Source organism: Moschus berezovskii, chromosome 21 (genome assembly GCF_049115385.1).
Source record: "Moschus berezovskii isolate FMDL1 chromosome 21, NW_MosBer_1.0, whole genome shotgun sequence".
Taxonomy (NCBI): Eukaryota; Metazoa; Chordata; class Mammalia; order Artiodactyla; family Moschidae; genus Moschus; species Moschus berezovskii.
In genome coordinates, this window is record NC_142480.1 from 23,556,985 (window position 1) to 23,583,724 (window position 26,740).

Genomic DNA, 26,740 nt, shown 5'->3' on the forward strand with positions numbered 1-26,740 from the left:
AAACTCTCTAAACTTTTTTCTTCAATTGCACAGGACAGAATTTTTAATGTTAGACTCTGTAACACTACAAACTAAGCATCTTTTACCAAAGTTATCTAATAAATAATATTTTGTCAATTTTCAATTCGGATTTGTATATTCTGATTTCAGAGATTGTGTTGCATGCGATTGCTTACTCGGGTTGAATTCCTGTTGGGAACATCCTGACAGCGTTTCCCTTTATTGAAACAATTTTAGGATGAGTGTCTCTATTGTATTACCCAGAGAAAAACAATTGATTCATCAGTTTTAAAACTTGACAGAATTATTTTGCAGATCTAATAAAATTTCCTTGATAGTAAATGAGGCATAAACATTTTTTGTTTTATATCTTCTTCCTCTAGTGAAAAATTAGTGATGTTAATTTGAATACGGGTGAAAATATTCTATCCAGTTACGACAATTCTGTGTGGAAAAGTTCTCAATATTTACAAACAAGCGTTGGCAGCACTGCATCCCTGATGAGCGATCTTTCTCCAGACCACTCCACAGGGCTGTGTTAAAATTTTAACTTTTAATATGGGACTAAACCACTAACAAAGAGTCGGACACGACTGAGCGACTGAACTGACTGACTGACTGAAACCACTAACATTTAACTATAAGTCTTCTCTAGCAATACTCTCACTAACATCTGAGTCCAGGCAGACTTCACGAGGCTAACCCTCTTTAGATACCGATTCCAATCTCCGGTGGAAATACTGTGGCCAGCCTCACGTAGGTTGGCAGTCATCCGCTCGCGGTCCTCAGCGAAACCTGATTGGCGCAGGTGCTTGTCAGTCACACAGTGGGTCCTCAAAGCCTTGGTCTAAAAGAGGCGCAGTGCTTTGACATCATCGCGGAGCGACAGAGGCGATGGAGGGAGGGGTGCGTTGTGAGCGCACTTTGGTGCTGGCGGGGGCAGCCTCAGAAAGTGTCATGGCCGCTGCCGCTGAGCTTAGTCGCCCGACCAGCGGTGACAGGAGCCTGGAGCGGAGCTGCAGCCCCAGCCTCTCCCGAGAGATAGTCTGCGAAGTCTTTCGCTCCTTGCATAACCTGGCTGGACAGGTGAGTGCTGTTCCGTGGAGTAGGGGTCTGGGAACCGGCCTGCCCCTCCCCCCGTGTTCCCTTGCGCGGAGGCAGGGGCTCCGGAGGCCTGCAGGGTGTGGGGCCCGGCTGGAGTAGCAGAGGCCGGGCGGGAGCGTGGGCCGGGTAGCCTGTGGGCCGAGTGAGGATGGCCGCGCGGGTTAGATCATGACTGGTGACAGGCTCGATGTGCAGCTCTTCTCACCAAGAGTGAATGAGGCTAGTGTAGTGAAAACGCGGCTCGGTGAGAAACAGGCTTGGAGAGAATGGATACGAAAGCGCTTCTCTGATGGTTTGGGAGGCGCCTGGAGCCTCGGGATCGTTTTACTTCCAGTTCATTCATTGTAGAAATTGATAGGTTCGTGTGGCCTGAGATTTCTGGAAAAGCGCTCTCTCCGCCTCTTTAGTCACTTGCTTTTGTTTACTTTTTTCCTTCTGGCCGTAACTTGCATCTCTTCCCCTTTAAAACGAGGAGGAAGAGAAAAAGAATTAATCTAAACTGTTTCTAGCGTAAAGTTGGCTGAGTTAGCCTTGGTCGATACAGCTTGCATCACAACTTTTTAACTCGTAATTCAACTATTTATTAGTTTAACTGGCTGGTAAATAAATAGCTTTTGTAGAAATGTCATAATAAAATGGAGCTTAAATAAAGGCACTCCTTACACTGAAGGCACTGTTTACTGATGTAAATGCAAAGCAAATTTTAAATGAGAAACAGCATGAAAATACGTTTATATGCTTTCAAAAAGAAATCTTTATAAAAAAGTATCTTGGACTTAGGCATTTGTGTTGAAGATAACGGTAACTTCCTTTATGAAAACAGAGTGATTTGTGAAAATTAGTTTTAAAAGCCTTGGGTAGATGGTGAATCAGTCTTTAAAAAGGTTATTTCAGTATTTAAAAAAATTTCAATATTTGTCCTGACTTACAGAGAGCATTGGTCTTAGTTAAACATTCATTTTGGAGTAATGGGATGATTATTAATAGAATCAGCTAAAAGTTATAACTTTTAAACTCATTCGTTTGTCAAGGACTTAGAACTTTTATTTATTTTTTAAGACTTAAGGTAGTTATTTCAGTCTGAAGACTCAAGACCTGTAAATGGTTTAAAAGTTTGAGAACTTTCTATGGCGTGGACATTGGAATTTTTTTTTTAATCCTAATATCAAGATGAAAAAAGTTTATACTCACCTATAGTTTACAAAAGTACCCCCCCACCACTGATGAGATACTTTTTAAAAACATTAATTTAAACCTATCTTTTGAAATAGTTTGCATACTGAATTTTTAAAACTCATTTAAAAATTTTAAACATTCTGACAAGTCTGTAGGTAAAAATAGTGATGTGGTTAAAATTTACTTATGTCACCTGTCAGAAATATTTAGAGTAATATTTGGTTAGTTTTCATGACAGAATAAAGGGACTGTAAATAAAACTATATAAGATTGTCAAAAAGTAAGATTGTCTCATCAATTAAATGCTAGCCAATTTGGTGATACTCTTTATACTTTGAGATGTACTGTTAAAGATAATGAAAGCCAGAGTACTATACTTATAAAATTGTTCCTGGTGGAAATAACTATTTCCTTTTGAAACAAGATTAAGGAATTTTTAAAAATCTATGTTGTAAAATGCCTAGTTCCTTCTATATAGTATCATTGTGTTATTAGCTCTCCTCAATAGGAAACATAAAATCAGATGTTAAAAAAATTTTTTCTAGCCCAGACTTTGAATTTATTGAATACTGATTTTGCCTCTGGTTGCTGTGTTTTACCAAGCTGAAGAAATATTTATTGTTAACTTGGATTTTTACATTAGTGTAATAAAGTTTTTACTGAAATGTGTATTTTAAATAGTCCATATTAATGACAGACTAATACCTTTTTGACTGAATGGTTTACAAGTTCTGAATGGTTTACAAGGTAAAAATGCACAGAATTCATATATTACTAATAGGGAATTTGTTGAATAATAGTTGGATGTATTGGGGATAGTTTTAATTTGTGACATTTTTACATGATTTCTTCAAAGACCAAGTATCTTGTACCTGAAAGCTTACGTAATTCTGCTAAATTGAAATGAGAATATGATCCAGACATTCAATTTAATTTCTGTAAGTTATTTTCTCTAGAAAATTTGATGCTTTGCTTTGGTTGAGGATTTCCCTGTGTTATCCCCAAACTGTATTTGTAAATTTGTTACAGTCAACTATAGATTCCTTTAGAACTGTAAAAGTGTAGTGATGGGTTACTTCCATGCATAAGTTGTTGTCTAAGGAAACCTTTATAAGCATTAAAAAATAGAAATTAAGATTAATATGGTTATCTTAATATATAAAACCTTAGTTAAAATAACAAACTAATTTTTGACAGTGCATCCTACACAAAACTTCTTTACACTTGTCTAATACGGACTTTAAATATTTCTGGTCAAAGGGTGGTAAATTTCTGTCATACAGCGTTCATTCTTATAGTGCCTTTTGGGGAACTTTGGATCTCTTTGGTACAACAGTTCATTTTTTGTTTTATTATCACAGTTCTTAAGATCTTAACTAATAGAACACTTGTCCTTATTTTGTAGAAAACATAACTAATTTTAAATAAATGATTTCTGAAAAAATAATAGTTAATTTGATCCTGCGATGCAGGCTATATGCCATAACACATGTGTCCCTAAAAATGTTTACACTGATTCACTTTTATTCACTTGAGATACTGAAGATGGAGGCTTTCCCTCTAAAATGTTCACTCATCTTGATATTAATTTTATATTCAGGTTTATGGTAGTTTTCTATATATAATTTTATTGTAATAGGTCATACATAGCCAATTTATGAGAAATTTTCATATGATGAACTCTTATACTTGAAAATACCATTTAGCAATGAGTCTGACCTTTCCATCCAGTCTCCGGCTGTTTATTTCACTATTGTGGAAAAGCATTTGTTTTTAAATTTCAGATTTCCACAGCTAAATAATAGTTTAATTTTTATTTGAAGTAAACATATGCCGCCATGTATCTGCAGATTTTATAATATATATGAATATGAATGTATGAGTTGATTTTTAAATTTAAAAAAATTGGTTAAAATTGAAAACAATGAAAATGTGATTCAGAAGACATCAGAGGAATGATATATTTGTTACGTATTTATGTGCACATTTAACAAAAATAAATGCAGAAATTATGAAATCAGAACTTTCATAAATGTACCTCCCCCCTGTATTTAATGCTCTTAGCTAGAAGCAGTAGGATTTTGAATAGGGTGAGCATTTGTTGGCCCCTGTCCCAAAGTTTTTAGATACTGAATTATCAAAAAAAACAAAAACAAAAAACCTCATCTTTTCACCTTTCCTGGATAGTTTTACCTGTGAGATGGTCCCATTACACAGACCCAAGAAAAGAATTAGAGATGTCGTCTGCTTTTTTCTGAGAATTGGACCTTTCTTGCCTTTTTGGAGTGGTAACTAGGTAGAGCGCTTTTATGTATCATTAAAAACTTTAGAACTTTGAGCTAAATGGCATGTTATTCTATAGAAATCTTACTTTTGTGACAATCCCATATGTACAGCTTAATCATGTAATTTTTGTGATATTGCTGGTTTGCCCCTTTGAAGCTTAACCTCAGAGATGATGTGGTGAAAATTACAATTGATTGGAACAAGCTCCAGAGCCTCTCGGCACTCCAGCCTGCTTTTCTCTTTAGTGCACTTGAGCAACACGTTTTATATTTACAGGTAAATTTCTTGTTAAAAATGTTAACTCGATATTGAGACTAGAAATTAATTGTAGCTAAATTGTACATTGGAGTATTTGTAGGTTCTGTCTTAACACCTTATTAATACTGTTATTAATAAAAGTTTCCTTCAGCCAGATTGGATCCAAATTTGTTCATTTACATAGTGATCAGGACAGTTACAGGAGTACAGCCGAATGGGCTGATGTGGGTGTGACGACTGAATGAATGCAATTCCATTCGATTCCAGACTTGCACTGAAAATTCAATACAGTTGCATCTATGGTGGGTTATAATTAAGCAATAAGACACGGCAGGTGTGTGTCATGCTATGATAATGATTCCATGCCTTGGGTGAGTTTGGAGGCTCATGGAGTGCTTTCAGTGGTTCAAGAAGTGGCATTATCCCAGCATGACACATCCTGGAGTGTCTGTTGCAATTAAACAGTTTCAGCATAGTTTTAAAAAAGAAAGTAATTTCTGTGACATTAATGTCTCATATTAGTAAGTAGCCAGTCACTATCGTCTTAAGAGTTTGAAATAATTCATTCTTTATATTAAAAGCCAACACTGAATTGTTAATCTATAATAGTATTGCTATATTTTTTTAATAGTTCAATAACCAAACAGTATTATGACCTTGCTAGTTTCCAACTGAACATATTTGCAGTTATAATTGATAGAAGTTTACATTTTATCTCTAATCAAAGTATAAAATACGAAGTGTCATAAAGTTTTGGATTGGTCAGTTTAGTGCCATTAAGATATTATAAGGATTCAGAAGAGTTTTTGGTATAGCAGACAACGGAAGCAAAATTGTAGGTATGAAAAAATAATTGGAACTTTGACAAGTGTTGGTGTGTTTTGATTAGTGGAGTAGACAATTTTCAGCCCTCTATTCAGTGACTTTATGGGGAATTTTAACTGTTTCATGTTTAATAGTTAACTATTCTGGAGAAGGCAATGGCAAGCCACTCCAGTACTCTTGCCTAGAAAATCCCATGGATGGAGGAGCCTGGTGGGCTGCAGTCCGTGGGGTCGCTAAGGGTCGGACACGACTGAGCGACTTCACTTTCACACATTGGAGAAGGAAATGGCAACCCACTCCAGTGTTCTTGCCTGGAGAATCCCAGGGACAGGGGAGCCTGGTGGGCTTCCGTCTATGGGGTCACACAGAGTCGGACACGACTGAAGTGACTTAGCAGCAGCAGCAGCAGCAGTTAACTATAGTTTTGAAGGGTGGAAGCGATGAGCTATAGGACTCAGTTGAGGCCTAATTTTGTGTGAGTGTGTTGGAGGGGGTGGCAGTATAATTTACATGATAGAATAGAGTTGTATTCCTCACTAGTATTGTAGGCATCTACCTCTTTCAGCTATGGCTCTTGGTAGGTTTTTTTTTCTTTCTTGTTCATTTTCTTTTTTAAAATTTAAATTCATGACCCAAGAAGATATCTTGTCATGTCAGGAAAAGCCTGAGTTTTCACTCAGCATAACACCTATATATTTCATGTCTATGCTCTCTCATTCACTTTGGCCAACTGCAGTTTCAAGTGGAGAATCTCCAGTGATAACAGTGCTAATGCAGGGCTTTGCTGAGTGAGAGCACTGGCTCTTGTGTTAAGGAGGAAAAATACTAAGCCTTAGTGTTCTGAGGAGGCATTTGAATGACATGTTAATTAAGTGGCATTGGTGCCAGAGGCTGAGGCTTTGATTTGGCACAAAATAAAAGATGAGTGACAGAATAATTCCCTCAAAGAAAATTTTAAACGTCCTCAGGTTTTCTTTCTCTTCTTTCCTATTTTCTTTAAATAGATTTATAGCAAATGATATTGGTCACAATAATAGAGAACAGCAAAAATACTTACATGTGGTCAGATCTATGTATGGTGCCAACCTTTTATATTTAGGTAATTGATACTGAATATTGCTTTTACTTAGCTGAAATTTATATAAATATGGTAAACGTGATTAATTTTGATCAGTTTGAACCTCAGCAGATGGAATTGTGTTCTTCTCAGCCTTTTTTAGCAAAACTTCAGCCTCTGATTAAAGAGGAGAATACAACTGTTGAAGAAACAGGAAAAATAGAAACAGGGAACAAGAATGAAGTAAATGCCAACTTTCCCATTGGAGACCTGGAAGAGGAAGAAAAGCACAAAGACTATGATTTAGGAGATGTGAAAAAGACACAGATCCATTTTGATCCAGAAGTAGTTCAGATAAAGGCTGGGAAAGCAGAAGTAAGAAGTTGGGTTTTGGGGGGGCAAAGGGAGTATTTTTTAAAATTTTACTATGTTTGAATTAAGATGCATATACTTATTGTTTGCAGATTGACAGACGAATATCTGCATTTATTGAAAGAAAGCAAGCTGAAATCAATGAAAACAATGTCAGGGAATTTTGCAATGTTATTGACTGTAATCAAGGTAACTACCTAGAAGAAGTTAATTTTTTTTAGGATTTTAATGATCTTTCTTTTGTTTTTTAAAAAAAGGATAACATTAAGAACACGGTTTAATTATTTCACAGGTTAATTTGGAAACTAAGACAGCAGAATTTTCTTCTGTTTAATAATAGAGTGTATTGCAAAATGGTTTTCATTTTGGTTATACAGAAATCAGATGCTAACGTATAAAGGCAAATGTTTACCATAGGTGAAGAGATTGTTTTAAAGTTCCTTTAGAAAATGAAGATAACGTATGGATGACAGGGTTGCTCAGTCACACTAGTAAGAAGGAGCTGAGCTATATAAAATTTAAGTCTAAAGGTACTTATGAAATTATATTAATACATGAAGTTAAACTTAGTAAAGTTGATACTCCTCAAGAGGGAGCAGTTTTCTCACTGCTCCTTAGCTGTTTGAAAGGTTTTATGTCATGGTAAAACCAATTTGTCATCAAGACTGTGGTATCTTATGCTTCTTTCGTTTCTTTCATACTGTGCATACATTTGCTATTTTTCATCAGAATCTCCTTTCCTCTTCACATGATGCTATAGTGTATTTACAGATCTGCAGGTATGCTGCAGAATACAAAATTGCAAAGCGCTGGCATAGATCATATTCAGGCATCACAGTAATAATCAGAACAAGTAGTTCTTAGAAAAAATTATGGAGAAGCGTTCCTAATTGGGATGAGGCATTTTCCTGTTGCCTCTAATATCTCTTGACTAATTATTATGAATACTGAATTGTCAGATGAACCTAGAATTGACTCATACCACATTGGTGCACTGATTCTCTTCATAATGAAGTAATAACAGGCTCAAGGTGGGTCCTAAATTCAGCCTTTCCTATTATTAACATTATACACGCGTATCTCTAGATTTGGTATATTTTACTGTTAGCTTTTCAGAACAGGTGCAGCAGTGGCAAAATCTCAGGTAATACAATCAAACTGCAAGCAACCCATGAGAAAGGGTTTGTTGAGGGAGCAAGCACATGTGTCACTAATGTTATTCCTCTGTTCTCCCTGCTAACTCTATTATTATAAACCACCAGGGGATAGAAATTGACAAGAATTGAAATGCTCAGCAGGATTCCTTGGCCCATTCAGTCCCTTGCTGGCTTCCAAACAGTGCTGGGAAGAATTGCCGTGGAGAGTGACTAGCACTCACACATTCAATGTCTTCACACCATGCTGAATTTCTCTCTAATGGGTCAGTTAATCTGTGTATTTGGAATATAGCTCTGGAATGGATGATAGCTTCTTTTTTTAACCCTTAGCCCCGTGAAATGGTAGAAAGAGAATGGAGGGGTGATGGCCCTTTAAACATATTTTGAGGTTTCAAAAAGAAAAAGAAAATGACTCTGTCTGGTATCTATATATAAAAGATAAGCAAATTTGGAATTTTATTCCCACAGTTTGTGTCAGCAGAACTATCTCAAGGAAACTTAGACTGAAAAAATTCAGATGTATCGTAAGGTGTTCCTTTCAGGACCTCTCAGTTGACCAAAATACATACAATAGGTTTTTTTAAAAGTCATATTCCCTAGGGAAAATAACTTTCTTTCAGTATCTTTTACCATCCATTTTTATTATAAAATAAGTGGAATTTTTTAGGAAATTTACTGTAGCACCTGGTTTACTTAACATCATTTTAAATATTATTTTATGTTTATATATTAACATCATTCCAACTTTCCCCCTAATTTATTTGTTGATATCTAACTTGAAAGAAATTACACTATTCCGCTTACAAAAATTTGCAACAAATTTTCACATGGTTTCCTTCTTAAAATTGCGTTTTCTGAAAGGGATAGTCTAGAAAGATATAGATAGCTTTTGTGTTTAGGACTTTTTAAAAAATGAGCATTGAACATCTAGGCAAGTGTAAAAGTATGTGTTGTAGGTTTCAAGGTCTTTTTTGTGTGGTATTCTGAAATACAAATATATTATTAAATGCATAATCTTTCATATTTGATGTTCCCTAATTAGATGAGCAAGCAATGTCACAAATGCTGTATTTTTTTATATTTCAGTAAAAATACTGAGCTTTGCTTATTTCTATGTTGAAATTGAATAATATCTCTTTAGATTAGACATTTTTAACTTTCTATAATATATAAATTATTTTCTCCAAAGACACAGATGGTCTTTAGGAATGTTGGTACTTGTTAAAAATTAAATTATGCCACTGAATGTTGAGGACTTTTCTGTATATAAATCGGACATTAGATTAGATGTTCTCTGATTATGAGTAATATATGCATTATTGAAGGGTTATCAAAATGTACATTTGAAGTTAAGAATATACTTAAACTTATACTCATCTAAATTCTTCTTAGAAAATAGTTGTGCAAGAACTGATGCGATTTTTACTCCTTACCCTGGGTTTAAAAGTCATGTAAAAGGTGAGTATCCACCATATAATATTTTCGTCATTGACAGAAGCTTATTCTTAATTATAAGCAAAGTGGAATAGAAATCACTTTCCTTTCTAAATTTTATTTACTTTATTAAAAAAAAAATCTTGCCTTTCTTCCTACTTGGATTTGTGATATGAAAAGAACATACAGTACTATTAGGAAGAGAGAATTTATGAGTTTTGAAATGTAAATTTAATAGACTCAAAGTTTTTGAACTTAGTTTCTAGAGTTGTGAATACATATGGACCACAGACTAGATCTGAAGGAATTCAAGGGTCTGGCCATAAATCTAACAGCATGCTCCGAGATTGTGGTAATCAGGCTGTAGAAGAACGACTACAGAATATCGAGGCTCACTTGCGATTGCAAACAGGTAAGCAGAGTGCTTGGCAGTGCCCTGTAGTGTACCTTTGCAAGTGGTTAAAGAAATTCCAATTCATTTATTCACCAGATTTTCATTGAGGGCTTGTCATGTACAAAACATTGTTCTGATTGGTAGAAAAATGAAGAAAGCATAGTCCCTGCTCCTGAGGAATTTACAGTTCATGTGGTTGTGTTCCTCTTCCTCCCCTTACACTTTCATCAATTTCATAACTTAACCATGACCATCTGTCTCATTCTTATCACGCGCTGTGCTGGGTACAAAGTATCTAGTCCTTTAAGATTTTCCAGTGAAGACAAGCATATAAAGACATGCCATTGGGGAAGTGACTAACATTTATTAAGTGCCAGTCACTCTGAAAGTGTTATACGTATATCAATTCACTTAATATTTAACTACCTTGTGAGGTGTTGGTGCTGTTACCCTTGTCAGATAAAGAAACGGAAGTTCTGGGAACTCAAGCAGCATGCCCAATGTAGTAAGTGGAAACTAGAAATCAAACCTAGAACTTAACTGGCTATAAAACTTCAGTATCTTTCCCCATTTAGTCATCAGAGCCTGTCAGTTCTATCTTATAAATATCATTATGCACAGAGGCACAAAATATGGTTCAGAGAATTTCTAAATCCAGTCTAGCTGGTGTATCTTTGGATGGAGGTAGAAGCTGGTGTATCTTTGGATGGAGGTAGAAGATAATAAGAGAATGAGTAAACCATTGAAGATAATAAGAGATTAGCATTAACATTAATTCTCCCAGAACTAATTTAAACTACAACTGTATAATAGGATTGACTGGTTTATTAAATCTAGTAGTATCCAGTAGCTAATTTTGAGAAGTACCTGTTGAATGCCTACTATATGCAAAGCATGTTTTAGACAGGAGGGATACTAAGATGATGTAATCACAGTTCCTGGCTTTGAGAACTTCATAATCTATGGAAGAAAGATTAATAGTGACGGGGGATGTTAAAGGGATTGTGAAGGAAGGGTATGGTGGGGCTCAAGGAGCCTCTTTGTGAAGAGATTCAGGCAGTGCTCTGTTGACCCAGTGAAGCTTGAACTGGTTCTTGAAAGCTACAGAGGTACAGCAGAGGACATTCTAGGTAAAGGGAGCAGCAAGAGCAAAGTCAGATAAGTTATTCATTTTCCTTTATTCAAGAGCAGAAAAAACCAAGCTCCTGAAAATTAGAAGTTTTTCAGAAAGAAACATATTTCTAGAGTTTTTGTATTTAGCAAGTTGATACTCTGGATGTGAATATTCTTAATTGCATAATGATTATCGAATGTATGTATTCATTCACTACATACTGAGTACCTGTGCAGTCTGTGAACTGATGCTTCCTAGGTTTGTGCAGTGTACAGGCTGCACAGCCATACCCAATGAACAAAACAAAAACTTTTGCCTTCTTAGAGCTTATATTATTAGAGTGGAGAAACAGGAAATATATAAGCAAAATATACAGAATGTCAGTGGGTTTTGAGAAAAATAAGGGAGGGATTGTTGGGTAGGGGGAGGTGGTAGCTCTGGTATTTTTATAAAAGAGCGGTTGGTAACTTTTGAGGCAAGACCTGAAGTTGACAAGAGCTAATTAACCCTGTTAATTAGAGGTAGAGAGAACCACAAGTGCTAAAGTTGTAAGAGTATTTGACCTAGTTGAATAACAGAAAAAAGGGATCAAATAGCTGAAATGGTATGTGGAGACAATGTCCAAATTGTGTGGGACCTTGTAGACTGCTGTAAAGGTTTTGGTTTTTAATGTGAGTGAGGTGTGAAGGTGTTGGAAGGTATTGAGCGGAGAACTATCTGAATTACATTTTTAAAGGATCATTGGCAGCTGTGTTGTGAACAGGCTTTAGGCATGCAAGGCAGAATCAACAAGACCAATTTGGAGGTTATGATAATCCAGGGAGAGGTGGTGCTTTTGACCAGAATTTTTGCATTGGGGGGTGCTGAGGAACGGAGGAACTTGGGATATAATCATAGCTTTGAAATCTGAGTAACCTTAATTTTACCAATCCCCTCCCTAGAAAGTTAGTTAAGAATTATGGTAAAGCTCCTTTTTATAAAAAGTTCTGAGTTAAGAGAAAATACGGCAGGTAAGGAGAAGTTTAAATTGAGGAAAATTTGACATATCACAACCACTGAATTGTCAGTTGTCACTATGCATTTTTCTACTTAGGTATCAGTAAGTATCAGAGTCTGTCAGAGATGCAAGTTGTTCTGTATGGGAACTATTAAATGTCTTATCAAATGAACTTAACATAAAACAGCATGCCCAGCAACATAGGAAACATAAATGGGGCTTGGGGAGAAGCATGGTACAATAATATACCCCATAGTGTATAATATGAAAATGTTTGCTAAAGATTTCATTCTATTTTACTCCTGTTAATTTATTTTCTTAAGTTTAAATAGTTCCCATTCTTTTGCATAAGTGTCTTTGCATGGTATTTTAAGGATAAAACTGTAAGAAGAATTATCCAATAATATATCAGTTTCTTTTAATGTATTTAGGTGGACCAGTGCCAAGAGACATTTATCAGAGAATTAAAAAACTTGAGGACAAAATCCTTGAATTGGAAGGCATCTCTCCTGAATATTTTCAACCTGTAGTAAGTATAAGTGTCTTTAAGAAAAAATAAATGTTATTTTAGGATTCTTTGTCACATAACAATTCACTCATAGATCTGCTGTGTGCAAAAAACTGTTTTAATAGTTCAGTCAGTGATGAATGAACATAGCTCTGAATAAAGAGTTACCTAGTTCTTTAAAGATTGAGATTTTTAATGTTGTATTATAGACATAATTTTTTTGAAGAGTTACGTCATGGTCCATTACCCAAATTCTCAAATTTAAGCCATTTTTTGTGGCATAATAAATCAGCCTTATAGCCCTATTGCTCTGAACTTGCTGTCTTGTAAAACAGAGGCTTCCTCTGGGGCCTTACTCTCTGTTATCCCTTCTGCCTCTTTAATGCTTCTCTCTGCAGACTTTCTGAAAGGCTAGTCTTCATTTTTCTCCTTTTCCGAGAACATTAAAAAACAATCTGTGCTGATAAGTGTCTTTGTCATATTAACATGTTTCAGACAACTGATCCTGGGCTCGTTGTGTTATTTTCCTCAGTCTTCTGGGGTGATTATACATAACACCTGCCTTTTCTGGGGTTTTGTGTGTGTGTGTTTTAAAGCAATGCCATATTCAAAAGAACTAAAGTAAAAGTGAACTAAAATTTTAAATTGACTAAATTTTTAATGAAATTTACTAAAACTCCTATTTCTGAAATGTTATGTAAAATAACTAGCATGGATCATTATAAGTCACTGGTGAAAACAGGATTATTTTAGGAATAACAGCGAACTTTGCAGTTTCAAATTGGTATTAGAGTAAGGTACAAAAAAGGAATATTTCCATATGAAGAAGGTAAGTCAGATAACCAAAGTGAGCAGTGAATCTTAAAGCTCAATAATTTAGAGTTTTAGACTTACTTCCCTCCAATATAAAATGAGGCTTATTAAAGTACTGAGGGCTTAAGCAAGGATTAAATGAGATAATGCCAGTCAGGTACCTAGCACCTACACCTAGCTGTGTTGCGCAAGGTAAAACCTCAGTAAACATTAGCATTTATTTAATTTCAGAAACCATTTAGAGGTAGCTGTATAAGCATGGGTAAGTCATACAGCTCCTCTGGCCTTCTCTAATTTGAGATTTGTTGGTTGTTCTACATAATTGCAAAGGCCTTTCCATCTTGAGGATTTTCCTTTGCCTCTTCCTAGGAAACTTCATAGAGATTGTATGCCTTTTATAGTAACACACCATAAGTTTTTCCCATTCAAGCTGCCTTCATTAAGAAATCCTTAGGCAGGTTATTTTTTCTAGTTCAGTTTCATGTCTTGTTAATACAATTCTTGTTAACAATAGAACTCATCTTAAAAAAGAGTATTGTATTACATACCTTCAGTGGATCTTGGCCTTTCATCTTTCTTTTTTCTCTCTGATTCGGATTTTAAAAGCTTAACATATCTCTATTACTAAATTTAATTAACAAAAGAACAACCCCTTCAAATCATAATCTTATGTAGGGGGATTCTGTATACACAGGATAGAGTGTTTGGTTAAAGAGGTAGAAATAGATTATAGAAGACCTTAAAAGATGTCACCAGAAATTTAAGGTTTAAATGCAGGGAAATGACTTGTGAAAATGGTAGAAGATTCATCTAATCATGAAAAGGAAGAGACTAAAAAAGAAGACAGTGTTATACTAGCTTAAATGTGAAATGTGATCCTGAAACGAGGACATGAGGGTGAGAATAGAAAAGATTAGTGCCATTGGACAGTAGGAAAGAAAAGTTGGCAAATATTGATAGTTGATTGTATAGCAAGAAGGAGTCCAGTCTTTGGTTGGAAAAATAATACTATCATTGGTAGAAATAAAATCTGGAGGAGGAGATATTTTGGGAGGAAATGTGGACTTAGAGTCAGCAGGATATGCAGTTAGAAGTATCAGGTAAGCTTTTGAAGATGTAGGTAGGACTTACACTTGATATAATTGGGAGAGACAATATAGACGTGATAGATAGAATGGGTAAGAACATTGAGACTGTCAGAGGCCTGAGGTCTGAAACTAACTTCAGAGGCAGGAAGTGTTATAAATGTAAACAGGATTGCCTGTATGTGTTGGGTTGTCACACTTGTAATAAAACTAGTGCTTAAAAGTTTTTTTTTTCCAAATATATTAAACAACATATATTTGATTAGAAGGATCATTTCTGGATTAGTATTTGAAATGATATATCCAAGTTAATAGCTGCAAGCACAAAACACTGAAATGTTTAAATAAACTGGTTTTGTCGTTAAGGCCTCTGAACATGTATGGTACAGACTCAAAGGCAAAGATTTCATACTCACCCTCCCATAACAGAGGAATGTCCTGGCTGTAGGAGCTGCATTCCTTTCTCAGAATGGATCCAACTCTAGAGCTGTCGTTGTGTGTGAGAGAAGATTCATACATACCCTGCAGATGACATCGCACATTATTCACCACTCTTACTTTCCTCTTGCTGAGAGTACTCATAATGGCAATTGCATAATTTCACATGTCTTTTCTGTAGACTCTTGAAGAATAGATTAGATATGTAACACAGTCTTCTAGCTTCCAAAGGTAGGAAGTAAAGGATGAACGCATTAAATTTCCTAAGGATTGAACTTTTGTTAGAAATCAAATTTATGAAAAGTTTTTAAATGAAATATATCTAATCCAGATTCAAATGTAGGTAAATTCTAAACACAGTTGGATAGAGAGTATCATGGATAACCGTGCAGCACAGCATATGAAAAGGGAAACATAAACAGAAAAATTATATATTTGGTTCCTAAAAAAAACTAGCATATGTAAAGTTCTTTTCATTTATGAAACAGACATAAAACTCCCAAAAAGTTATACATAAAGCAGGAATTACAACAAAGATTCAGTTCAGTTCAGTCGCTCAGTCGTGTCCGACTCTTTGCGACCCCATGAATCACAGCACGCCAGGCCTCCCTGTCCATCACCAACTCCCGGAGTTCACTCAAACTCATGTCCATCGAGTCGGTGATGCCATCCAGCCATCTCATTCTCTGTCGTCCCCGTCTCCTCCCACCCTCAATCCCTCCCAGCATCAGACTCTTTTCCAGTGAGTCAACTCGTCGCATGAGGTGGCCAAAGTATTGCAGTTTCAGCTTTAGCATCAGTCCTTCCAATGAACACCCAGGATTGATCTCCTTTAGAATGGACTGGTTGGATCTCCTTGCAGTCCAAGGGACTCTCAAGAGTCTTCTCCAGCATTAGTATTTGTTTAAACTTTTTAAACGTGGTAGTTCTAAAGATCTTTACCCTTCACATTCAACATGGAAAAATTTGAATGTAGTAATGTTTTAAAAATTTTGAGTACATTACAGACCATTTAAAAGATACAATCTTTATGAGTATTTCCAGAGAATTACTTACTGATTTTTAAATTATGACCCTGGAAAACAGTATAACATTCTTCACGGGTATTTTTCCACAGCACTTTGTTCATTTGATAGCATTTACCACTTACATGCTTACGTGTCTGTTTTTCACACTAAATTTTTAGCCTCTGAAGGGCAGGAACTATCTTGTTCATCTCTGAACACAGAATGTAGCAGGCATTACATAAATGTGCAAATGAATGGATAGGACTTGGCCGATAGTTAACTATTGGATTTTTAAAGGTACGTTGACTTTGTCTGAAAGCACTGATTAGATAGAATCGTAACTCTAGTCCGTAATGGTTAAGTCCTGGTTCTAAAGGGAAGTGTGGGGAGAAGGGAACACTGAGTTAATTAAGTTTTTGAGAAAGAGAAACCTTGAATGGGTTTCTGACTGGTGGCTTTGTGAAAGCGTGAGTTAGAGTTTGGAGTCATTTTAAAGTTCAGAAACATATCATTGCCCATGCCAGGGAGAAATGAAGGTCTGAAACAGGGCAGTGGGACTAGAAGGGACAAAACATTTAAGGCAGTCCCCCGTCACCCTTGACAATTGGTTACCCTTTACAACTGATCAGAAGTAAAGGAATTGGTCATGAAAGAGGTCTCCTTACCACTAAGTTTCCTCAGAGCATGGGTTTCTTTTAAGTCATTGAACCACTGATGTCCTTATTCTGATACTTTTCACTTTAGTTTCATGATACATTAATCTGATTGCTCAATGACATGGAAACTGGCCATATTTTACAGATTAAGCTGTTGGGAAAACAAGGGGAAGTGTGTTTTCATCGCTGTGTAAAAAGACACCTCTTGGGAAGCTAGGAGACTGAGTGGTGACCAAATTAAACATTAAGCCCTTCCCTCCCATAGGCTCCACCACAGTCTCCTGCTCAGTTTGGCACAGGAAGAAGCATGTTTATATAGGCACTTCCATATTTAATTATTCCAGCACTTACCGATTTCCCACTTCATGGAAACTACTGATAAGAGGCATACCTCAGTATTCTTTGAAAACAGCTTTAAATCTTCGTGGTTGCAGATGTTCATGAGAAAATTTTACTGCATGAGTTGACAGTTTCTTTGTCAGATGTACTAATGTACTTTGCCACTCGAGGTCTTGTAGGTCTGTGAAACTAAGAACAAAGTCAAGCAATAATTTATTAGATCAGGGTTTAAAAAACACACAGCAGTATGTTAGTGGAAATGTTACTAGCTTCACGTAATAGAAATTTATACTCAAACTGACTTAAACAGTATGGAAATAATCTTATAACACAGGAGGTCCAACAGTAATGCAGTCTTCCCGGTAAATTGATTTATTGGGCTAAATCATGACTGTCAAAGGGCTGAGCTCTTTCCCCCCTGAGCTCTGCTTGGTGTTGACTTTTTCCTCAGGCAGATGGTAAGATAGCTACCGTGCTTTCTGGTGTCCTATCCCAACAACAGCAGTGTCCGGAAGAACTGCCTCCTAGATGGCTTTCTCTTAGAAGTGAAGTTTTTCCCAGAAGCTCTTCCCTAATTCTCAGCTGACCTCTCCTTAATTGCTGGCCAGAATTGGGGCCTTGCCTGTTGTGGTCACTGATGACCAGTGGGGTGGAAACAGCAGTCCCCTGAGTCCCACAGACAGTGCCCATTACAGTCAGTGTAGGGTGTGTAGGACTGTTTTCACCCCGCTGCCGGGTATTTCATTCTGTTTCCCTCTGACTGTTGCTGCTTCACCTGTTCAATATCCTGCGATAGGAATGTTCTAAGAAGGGAAACTAAGTAGAAGATCCACAGAGCTCCTCTTACCACAATCACGAAGCCACAGTAGAACGTGGAAATTAACGGCAAAAGTATAGTTGTGTATAGCCAGGGACAAGCATGTTGTTCTGACATTACCACTTATACTTTTAATACCATCTCTGGAGGGTAACTTCCAAAGTAGAAATAAGCAGGTGTCAGTTACAGATAGTGCTCAGTGAGTTTGTGGGCTTTATTTCTGCCAGGGTTCTCCTTATTTTGTTCACTCTTCTATAAAGAAAAATTTAGATTTTCTAAGTATTGATTACTTTTTTTTTTACTTTTAATCTAGAACTTTTCTGGAAAAAGAAGAAAAGTTCAACCACCTCAAGTAAGTTACTACATTTTTATTTTGGTTTCTGAAATAGTTTACTTTTATAACTTTCTTATTAATAAAAGTTTCTACTACGGTTGCTTTTAGGTCATATCCTGGGATTTAGGACTGGAAAAAGTTAACATTAATGTGTTATTTTAAGGAATGACTCAGAAGGGTCAAATAACTGTTAAAATCTATCCTGATGTTAACTGTAGAAGAAAGTATCAATTACAAAATGCTGAAAAATAGTAAATGTTCAATTTAAATCTCATCCGCTTTCCTTCTGCAGACATTGCTAATTAGCATCTGAGTCAAGAAAGGTGTCTGGCAAAGTTGACCTTAGTCCACCCCTGTTCGCAGTACTATTTTATTAATTGAATCTTAAACATTTTATGTTTATCCAGTATTATCATTTCAATATTTAATAAATTATTTTTTACAGGTTATACTCCACTTAGTTATTATAAAATATTGGTTATATTCCAATACACTGCTGTGCAGTGTATCAGTGTAGCTTATTTCATACATAGAAGCCTGTACCTGTTAGGCTCCTACTCATATCTTGCACCTTCCCTCTCCCCACTGGTAGTTCGTTCTCTTTGTCTGTAAGTCTGTTTCTTTTTTGTTATATACACTAGTTTTATTTTCTTAGATTCCACATATAAGTGGTATCATACAGCAGTTGTCTTTTTCTGTCTTACTCCACTTAGCATATCACCCTCCGGGTCCATCTGTATTGTTGCAAATGGCAAAATTTCATTCCTTTATTGTGGCTTATTTTTATATTTGTCCCAGATCTAGTGCAAAGGTATGGAGGAAGCTGGAGCACGGTGATTGTAGGAACTGAGGTGGCTGCTCTGCCGTCTGGGATTTGGAGTTCTCTTAGTGCCCAAAGCTCAACTCTAAGCTGCAGTGTGGAGTGGACATGCTGGGGCACTCATGCTGGGAGACAAACCACTGTATTCCTGAGTGCTCTGACAGTGGCCACCTCCTTCCCACCCCAATCATACTCTTGGCACTCTTTTCTGTTTCTGCATAGCTGAACAGAGTCTTTTCCCAGTGTTTGTTTGGCCCAGATCTCGCAGGCTCTGGTATGGAGTGAACAAGGCTGGCAGTGTTCACCCCTTTAGATTGAGAGATCTAGCAAGGCAGCATCTGCCAGTGCAAGGCTCTCTGCACCATGATTATTGGGAAGCCAGCACAAGCGCTCTTCCCCATCGAGTCTAGGCTTCAGCAGCCCTTCTGTCTGTCACAGTGGATTTCCCAGCAGGTGACAGGGCTTATCGCCCCTGTGCAGGGCCCCAGGACTGGATTTCCCAGGTTATGGCTTAGCCTGCTTGCTCCCTCCCCAGTGCCAGTGTTCCTTCCTTGGAAACCTTCTCTTCCTTACATATCCATCCCAGGGGCGCAGTTCCTGGCCTGATGTTTGGTTTTTCTGTGTTACCTGGTTCCGTAGAGACCTTTCTTGCAGCTTTGGTTGTAATTCTGCTGTTTCCATTTAATTTTCTGTGATAGCTGTTCCTCATGGATATTTTGATTGTTTGCGGAGGTGAGCTCCACATCCTTTGCAACCTTTATCCCCTTCTAGTTTTAATTGTAAAACTTTGAAATTTGAGTGTCCACTTTTTTTTTTTTAGATTAACTGCAATCAACTACCTTGGCTATCAAAAGAGAATTCCCAGTTATTTTAAGCAATTAAACTAAAAAAATTTTTTTTTTTTACTGATTATGAGAATAGGCAGTTGAAAAAATGTTTTTATGACCCTTTCAAAGTATAAAAGGTCCAAGATAGCTTAGTCATTAGAAAATCAAAAGTAAGAATACTTAAGCCTTGTTATGTCTTTAAATTTATAGCATAGTCAACAATGTGGTTCAATTTAAAAATTATTCTCATGAGAAAAGTTATTTACCATGCTTTTGGATGTTTTATGTATTTATAGTACATTTAGCACTTTACCTGCATTAAAAGTCTTACTCAGCAATTTGTGTTATTGTTTACAGCAGAACTATTCACTGGCTGAACTTGATGAGAAAATTAGTGCCCTCAAACAGGCTCTGCTCAGAAAATCAAGAGAAACAGAATCCATGGCGACACATCACCTTCCATGAAAAACTCCTCTCATTGTTCTCATTGTCATTTTGTTTTTTTAGATATGTGTGTGTAACTTACATATCCATTTAATTAATTGCAGTGTTTTTATTAATAGTAGACTTACCTCTGAAATCAAGGTTTATTTTCATGTGAGTCCACTTTGCAGCAAGCAGTCTTTAAATATTCCAGTATACTTCAAGATAGTTAATGCGTTGAAAGTAGCATTGTTGGAATTTATTCCCTTCTGTTTTAAAGGAGGTATTTTGAAAATTGAAAACCTTAATTAGAAAGTACATCTTTGTGTGTATGTGTGTTTATCACAGAAAGGAAGAGTTATTCTGAATAGTGATGTTTAAGAAGACTTTATATTTTTAACATTGATGTTAACCAGTTTTAGTTTAAAATGGTACTTTGTACATAATAGGCATTCAATAAAAGTTTGAAATGAATTTTAAGCGCATATATTCTTTTTTCAAGTGTCAATTTAATCTATATAAATAGATCATACCTTTTAGGGGCTTCCCAGGTGGTACAGTGGTAAAGAATCTGCCTGTCAATGCAGGAGGCTCAAGAGAGGTAGGTTCCATCCCTGGGTCAGGAATATCCCCTGGGGAAGGAGATGGCAACCCACTCCACTATTCTTGCCTAGAAAATTCCATGGACAGAAGAGCCTGGCAGACTACAGTTCATGGGTCTCAAAGAGTCAGACGTGAGTGAGCACAGCACACACACATACCTTTTATCCTCTTATTGACTATGTGACCTTAAGCAAGTTACTTAATCTCTCACTGGGCCTTAATTTCCTTATCTGTAAAATGTTAGGATATATCCTACATTTGTAATGAACAATAGTTGAGATATGCAACAGCTTTTGAACCTGTCTGACATAAAGGAAGTGCTTAGTAAGTGTTATTCAGTTCAGTTCAGTCGCTCAGTCGTGTCGGACTCTTTGCAACCCCATGAATCACAGCATGCCAGGCCTCCCTGTCCATCACCAACTCCCGGAGTTCACTCAAACTCATGTCCATCGAGTCGGTGATGCCATCCAGCCATCTCATTCTCTGTCATCCATGTCTCCTCCCACCCCCAATCCCTCCCAGCATCAGAGTCTTTTCCAGTGAGTCAACTCGTCGCATAAGGTGGCCAAAGTATTGGAGTTTCAACTTTAGCATCAGTCCTTCCAATGAACACCCAGGATTGATCTCCTTTAGAATGGACTGGTTGGATCTCCTTGCAGTCCAACGGACTCTCAAGAGTCTTACTAAAAGTAAGTCTTTGGAAAGTAGTTAAGATGTTGCAACTTACATAGCCCCTTTTCCTTGAGCACCTCCCCTCTTTGGACTGCCCCAGTTTTATATTAGGCAGTACATATATTTCCATAGTTGCAAATTAAACATTTAAATGCCCACATACCTATGATCAATTAATGACACAGAAGGCAAGAATATACAGTGGAGAAAAGCCAGTCTCTTCAACTGGAATATTCCCTCATACAGTATACAAAAATAAAAATGGTTAAAAGGCCTAAATATAAGACATGAAACCATAAAACTCTGAGAACATAGGCGAAACAGTCTTTCACTTAAGCCGTAGCAATATTTTCTTGGATCAATCTCCCAATACAAGAGAAATGAAGAAACAAACAGATGGAACCTAGTTAAACTACAAGTTTTTGCACAGCAAAGAAAACCATCAACAAAAAAACATGGAATAGGAGAAGACATTTGCGAAAGGATGTGACTGACACGGGTTAATATTCAAAATATCTAAACTGCTCATAGAACCTTATCAAAATATCCAGTCAAAAAATGGGCAAGCAACTTGAACAGACATTTTTCTGAAGAAGGTAGATAGCCAACAGGTGCATGGAAAGATACTCAACATTGTTATTTTTTAACTAATTAGCAAACTGCAAATCAGAACCACAGTGCGATAATCTTCCTGTCGGAATGGCTGTCTGCAAAAAACAGATACTGGAGAGGCTGTGGAGAAAAGAGAACCTTCATACACTGTTGTTTGGAATGTAAATTGGTGTGGTACTGTGGAGGTTCCTTAAAAAAAAACTAAAAATAGAACTACCATATGATCCTGTAACTCCTTTCCTGGGTATATTTCCAGAGAGAAAACACCAAAAAAAGGTACATGCACCCTAGTGTTTACAGCAGCATTATATACAATAGCCAAGAAATGGAAGCAATCTAAGTGCCCATCAAGAGTGCTGAGGACGATGTGTGGATACAGTGGAATATTCCTTAGCCCTAAGAAAATGGAGTAACTGCCATTTGCAGCAACATGAGTAGACCTAGAGAATATTATGCTCAGTGAAGTCAAACACAGACAAATACTTATTATATCACTTACATGAAATCTAAAAAATATATAAATGAATATAGACTCATGGACCTAGAAAACAAACCTGCAGTTATCAAAGGTGAGAGGGATGTGAGAAGGGACAATTTAAGGCTATGGGATTAACAACAGATGGGAACTACTATGTGTAAAACAGAGAAGCAGTAAGGATAAGTTCCCTGTACAGCATGGGAAACTAGACCCATTACCTGTTCAGTTCAGTCACTCAGTCATGTCCGACTCTTTGCTACCCCATGAATCACAGCACGCCAGGCCTCCCTGTCCATCACCAACTCCCGGAGTTCACTCAAACTCATGTACACAGAGTCGGTGATGCCATTCAGCTATCTCATTCTCTGTCGTCCCCTTCTCCTCCCGCCCCCAATCCCTCCCAGCATCAGACTCTTTTCCAGTGAGTCAACTCGTCGCATGAGGTGGCCAAAGTATTGGAGTTTCAGCTTGAGCATCAGTCCTTCCAATGAACACCCAGGACTGATCTCCTTTAGGATGGACTGGTTGGATCTCCTTGCAGTACAAGGGACTCTCAAGAGTCTTCTCCAGCACCACAGTTCAAAAGCATCAATTCTTCGGCGCTCAGCTTTCTTCACAGTCCAACTCTCACATCCATACATGACCACGGGAAAAACCATAGCCTTGACTAGATGGACCTTTGTTGGCAAAGTAATGTCTCTGCTTCTTAATATGCTATCTAGGTTGGTCATAACTTTCCTTCCAAGGAGTAAGCGTCTTTTAATTTCATGGCTGCAATCAGCATCCGCAGTGATTTTGGAGCCCCAAAAAATAAAGTCTGACACTGTTTCCACTGTTCCCCCATCTATTTCCCATGAAGTGATGGGACTAGATGCCATGATCTTAGTTTTCTGAATGTTGAGCTTCAAGCCAACCTTTTCACTCTCCTCTTTCACTTTCATCAACAGGCTTTTGCGTTACTCTTCACTTTCTGCCATAGGGTGGTGTCATCTGCATATCTGAGGATAACCTATAATGAAATATAATTTGCAGATGATCACTATTCTGTACACCCAGAATACAATGTTGTAAATCCACTATACTTCAATTAAAAAAAAATTTTTTTTAAGCAGCTATAATCAAGGAGCAGATACTTCGCTCAAGAATCGTTTGGTTGTTTAAGAATCAGAAATCTGCCTAAAAAAGCTTGTAAAGCAAAATTATTAAAAGGGATCAGAAATATGGAATTTATTACAGGAAGTATAGCTCGACATTGTGGCATCCAGAAAGCCACCAGCGGATCCGTTCATCTCTTTCACTGTGCCTCTGGCTTTGTCTAGTTCTGCCTCTGGCTCTGCCCTCCTTGCTCTTTGCTCTCCCACTCTGTCTCTTGTCCTCTGTTTTCCTCCTCCTCATTCCTATTCTCTTACTCATAATCACCTATGCATCTGTTTTATTCTCTCTGTAAACTGGTTCCCCTGAAGGCCTCTTCATTTCTGCTTCCTCACACGGGTGACCTGTTAGGCCTGTCCCCATGACCTTTGAACTTCCATGGTGCATGTTCTGAGCCCAGCTCTATCAGTTCAGTTCAGTCACTCAGTCGTGTCCGACTCTCCGCGACCCCATGAATCACAGCACGCCAGGCCTCCCTGTCCATCACCAACTCCCGGAGTTCACTCAGACTCATGTCCACAGAGTCAGTGATGCCATCCAGCCATCTCATTCTCGGTCGTCCATTTCTCCTCCCGCCCCCAATCCCTCCCAGCATCAGAGTCTTTTCCAGTGAGTCAACTCGCCGCGTGAGGTGGCCAAAGTATTGGAGTTTCAGCTTTAGCATCAGTCCTTCCAATAAACACCCAGGATTGATCTCCCTTAGAATGGACTGGTTGGATCTCCTTGCGGTACAAGGGACTCTCAAGAGTCTTCTCCAGCACCACAGTTCAAAAGCATCAATTCTTCGGCGATCAGCTTTCTTCACAGTCCAACTCTCACATCCATACATGACCACGGGAAAAACCATAGCCTTGACTAGACGGACCTTTGTTGGCAAAGTAATGTCTCTCCTTTTTAATATATTATCAAGGTTGGTCATAACTTTCCTTCCAAGAAGTAAGCGTCTTTTAATTTCATGGCTGCAATCAGCATCTGCCCAGCTCTATAGAGCCTCACAATTCCATGGACTGCTGCTTGCTTACCTGGCTCTGTGTTTCTTACCTTTAAGTCCTTTAGGGGCTGAATGTCAGAGGGATCAGGGGTCTCAGTCAGTCGTGGCCAGGTCGATGGGGCAGGACCTCTTCATAGGAATATGCCATGTACACACAACCTTGCACTACCATTTGCGGAAGCCTTGAAAATGGGGTCACCTGGTTAAAAAAAATGGGGTTTTAAAACCATTCCCAAGAATGGCACGTGGATGAGCTGTTTCCACTAATGTCTATAATCTTGCCTAATGTGATCCAGTATTACAGGAACAGCAACAAATGCCTGCCCTTCCGTCTCTATCTGGTGTTCGTAATCACCATCCTGCCAGAATGACCACCTCTGGGTTTATTGGAACGTTTTACTACCATTACATCAGCAATACAATAGGAGAAACCTCAACAAGAAGGATCAGTTTAAAAAGGAGGATGACTTAAGAGGTGGGGAAGAAACTTAGAAAATAGGGTCATATACTGATCACTGGTCTGCCCCTAAAATAAATACCCTAAATCTGTTTCTTGGCTCTTAGCAAAGTAAGTTCCTAACTCACACCTGCCAGTCCTAGGATCTGGCCATTAGAAGGATTTCCTTTTTCAATTGTCCTTCAGACCTGCTCTTCAGAAGGACTTTAGAGAGTCCTCCTCTCTCCAGTAAGTATTGTCTGGTGCCAGCATGCTTTTCTACTTGAGTTGGAGCCTCCAGAAGAGGCCAGGATGCACCATGTTGGTATGAGTTGGTATAACTGCTTAAGACTACAGTTCTGGTGGTAACAGCCCAGTATGTTAGTTAGTGGGCTTTTAATCATTGTCTTTCTTGAGTGTGTCACTGACTAAAAGGTGATGCCAGGAATTTCTGAGGGGACTAGGGGGTAGAGTAAGCTTGCACCCTTAATCACCAGGCCACCTAATGACCATTCCTTCAGGATTTTTGCTATTCAGCTCTTCTTAGACCCCATTATTCTTAATGGCTCTGTCCTCAAGAGAATAAAGGAGGAAAAGTGACCTGAAAGGACTATAGGACAGGAAGCACTTCTTCCCTAGTCTACCCTTAAAACCCCCTCCACAGTTACATTCCAGTCTAGGAACATGTTTTACTGGAGATTGGGAACGGGGGCCGTGGGGTTGATAGGCAAGCTCATCCTGTGGAAAAAGGCTAAGCTTCTTCAACCAGTCTAGCTATTGCTAGCTTTTGTCCTTTCAACTGCCAGTCTCTCGAGCCCTGAGTTTTTCCAAATTAATGAATAATATCTGGATCTTATCTTTAACAATCTAAGCAGCAAATAAGATGAAATATAGATACATAATTACCTGCTTTTTTCAATATACTTTTAGCCAAACAACCTGGTACTGAGAACTCCTTGCCACTGACTTTTACATCCATAGGGAATTAACACATTCCCACATTTCAACATCCAAGAACTTAGATCTGAGGCTTTGGCTTTAGTGACATGTGGCTTGGGCTCAAGAGAGTTGGGGCAGTTGTTAAGGCATCTCACCACCTCTTACCTCTATGCCACCCAATTTCTATGGGACTGGGGAATCTCTGCACCCGTGCCTTTACCCCACCCTTCTGCCTCCACTCCACAGATAGTTCTACATTTTTCACTCAGAGCCTAATACAATCCTATTCCTGGCACTGATTTCTGTTTTAGGGATTTCGTTGTTTCCAAGAAACAGAAAACCAATTCTGACTTAAGTAAAAGGGTGTGGTTATAAAGAATGTGAATAATTCAAACTGCAGGAAGTCCACCCAGGATTGGTCACCCTCTCTTCCTCACAGGGGCCTGTTCTCTGGATTCTGCATACCGGCTTTGCTCCGTTTGAAGTTTGGCTTCAAAGATGTCTTTGCAAACTGGATTTGTTCGAGTCTTTGAGCTCCATGGTGCTGTTAGCTTTGACCCAGCCCTTTGGTTCCAGTGTCCTGGGTTTGTTTCTTATGATTCAAAACCTGGGAAAA

General features: G+C 37.8%; 1 protein-coding gene and 2 long non-coding RNA genes across 6 annotated transcripts in view; 1 reads left to right on the forward strand and 2 right to left on the reverse strand.

Moving 5' to 3' along the window:
- Positions 1-737: 737 nt before the first annotated feature.
- Positions 738-20,715, forward strand: MBIP (MAP3K12 binding inhibitory protein 1). 3 transcript variants are annotated; one of them, XM_055418258.2, is made up of 9 exons: positions 747-1,086; positions 4,723-4,842; positions 6,860-7,081; positions 7,171-7,267; positions 9,628-9,693; positions 9,929-10,081; positions 12,606-12,703; positions 18,151-18,189; positions 20,179-20,715. In XM_055418258.2, the coding sequence occupies exons 1-9, from the start codon at positions 895-897 to the stop codon at positions 20,281-20,283; spliced, it is 1,092 nt and encodes a 363-aa protein (XP_055274233.2). In that variant the 5' UTR covers positions 747-894; the 3' UTR covers positions 20,284-20,715. The 3 variants fall into 3 exon arrangements, with proteins under 3 accessions (XP_055274234.2, XP_055274233.2, XP_055274232.2); XM_055418257.2 differs by having other exon boundaries at positions 806-1,086; positions 20,176-20,715; XM_055418259.2 differs by lacking the exon at positions 4,723-4,842 and having other exon boundaries at positions 738-1,086; positions 20,176-20,715.
- Positions 1,437-17,211, reverse strand: LOC129550526 (uncharacterized). Its single transcript, XR_008684850.2, has 3 exons — positions 17,073-17,211; positions 14,997-15,102; positions 1,437-1,564 (listed from the first exon to the last, which is right to left on the reverse strand). It is a non-coding gene; the product is annotated as an uncharacterized LOC129550526 (long non-coding RNA).
- A 2,415-nt stretch (positions 20,716-23,130) lies between the features above and the next one.
- LOC129550525 (uncharacterized) overlaps positions 23,131-26,740 on the reverse strand; it is a 110,049-nt gene continuing 106,439 nt past the window's right edge. For both annotated transcript variants that reach the window (XR_008684849.2, XR_008684848.2), the window contains exons 2-4: positions 26,590-26,731; positions 24,800-24,948; positions 23,131-23,615 (exon numbers count right to left, since the gene is read on the reverse strand). This is a non-coding gene — a long non-coding RNA (uncharacterized LOC129550525). The remainder of the gene's footprint in view (positions 23,616-24,799; positions 24,949-26,589; positions 26,732-26,740) is intronic.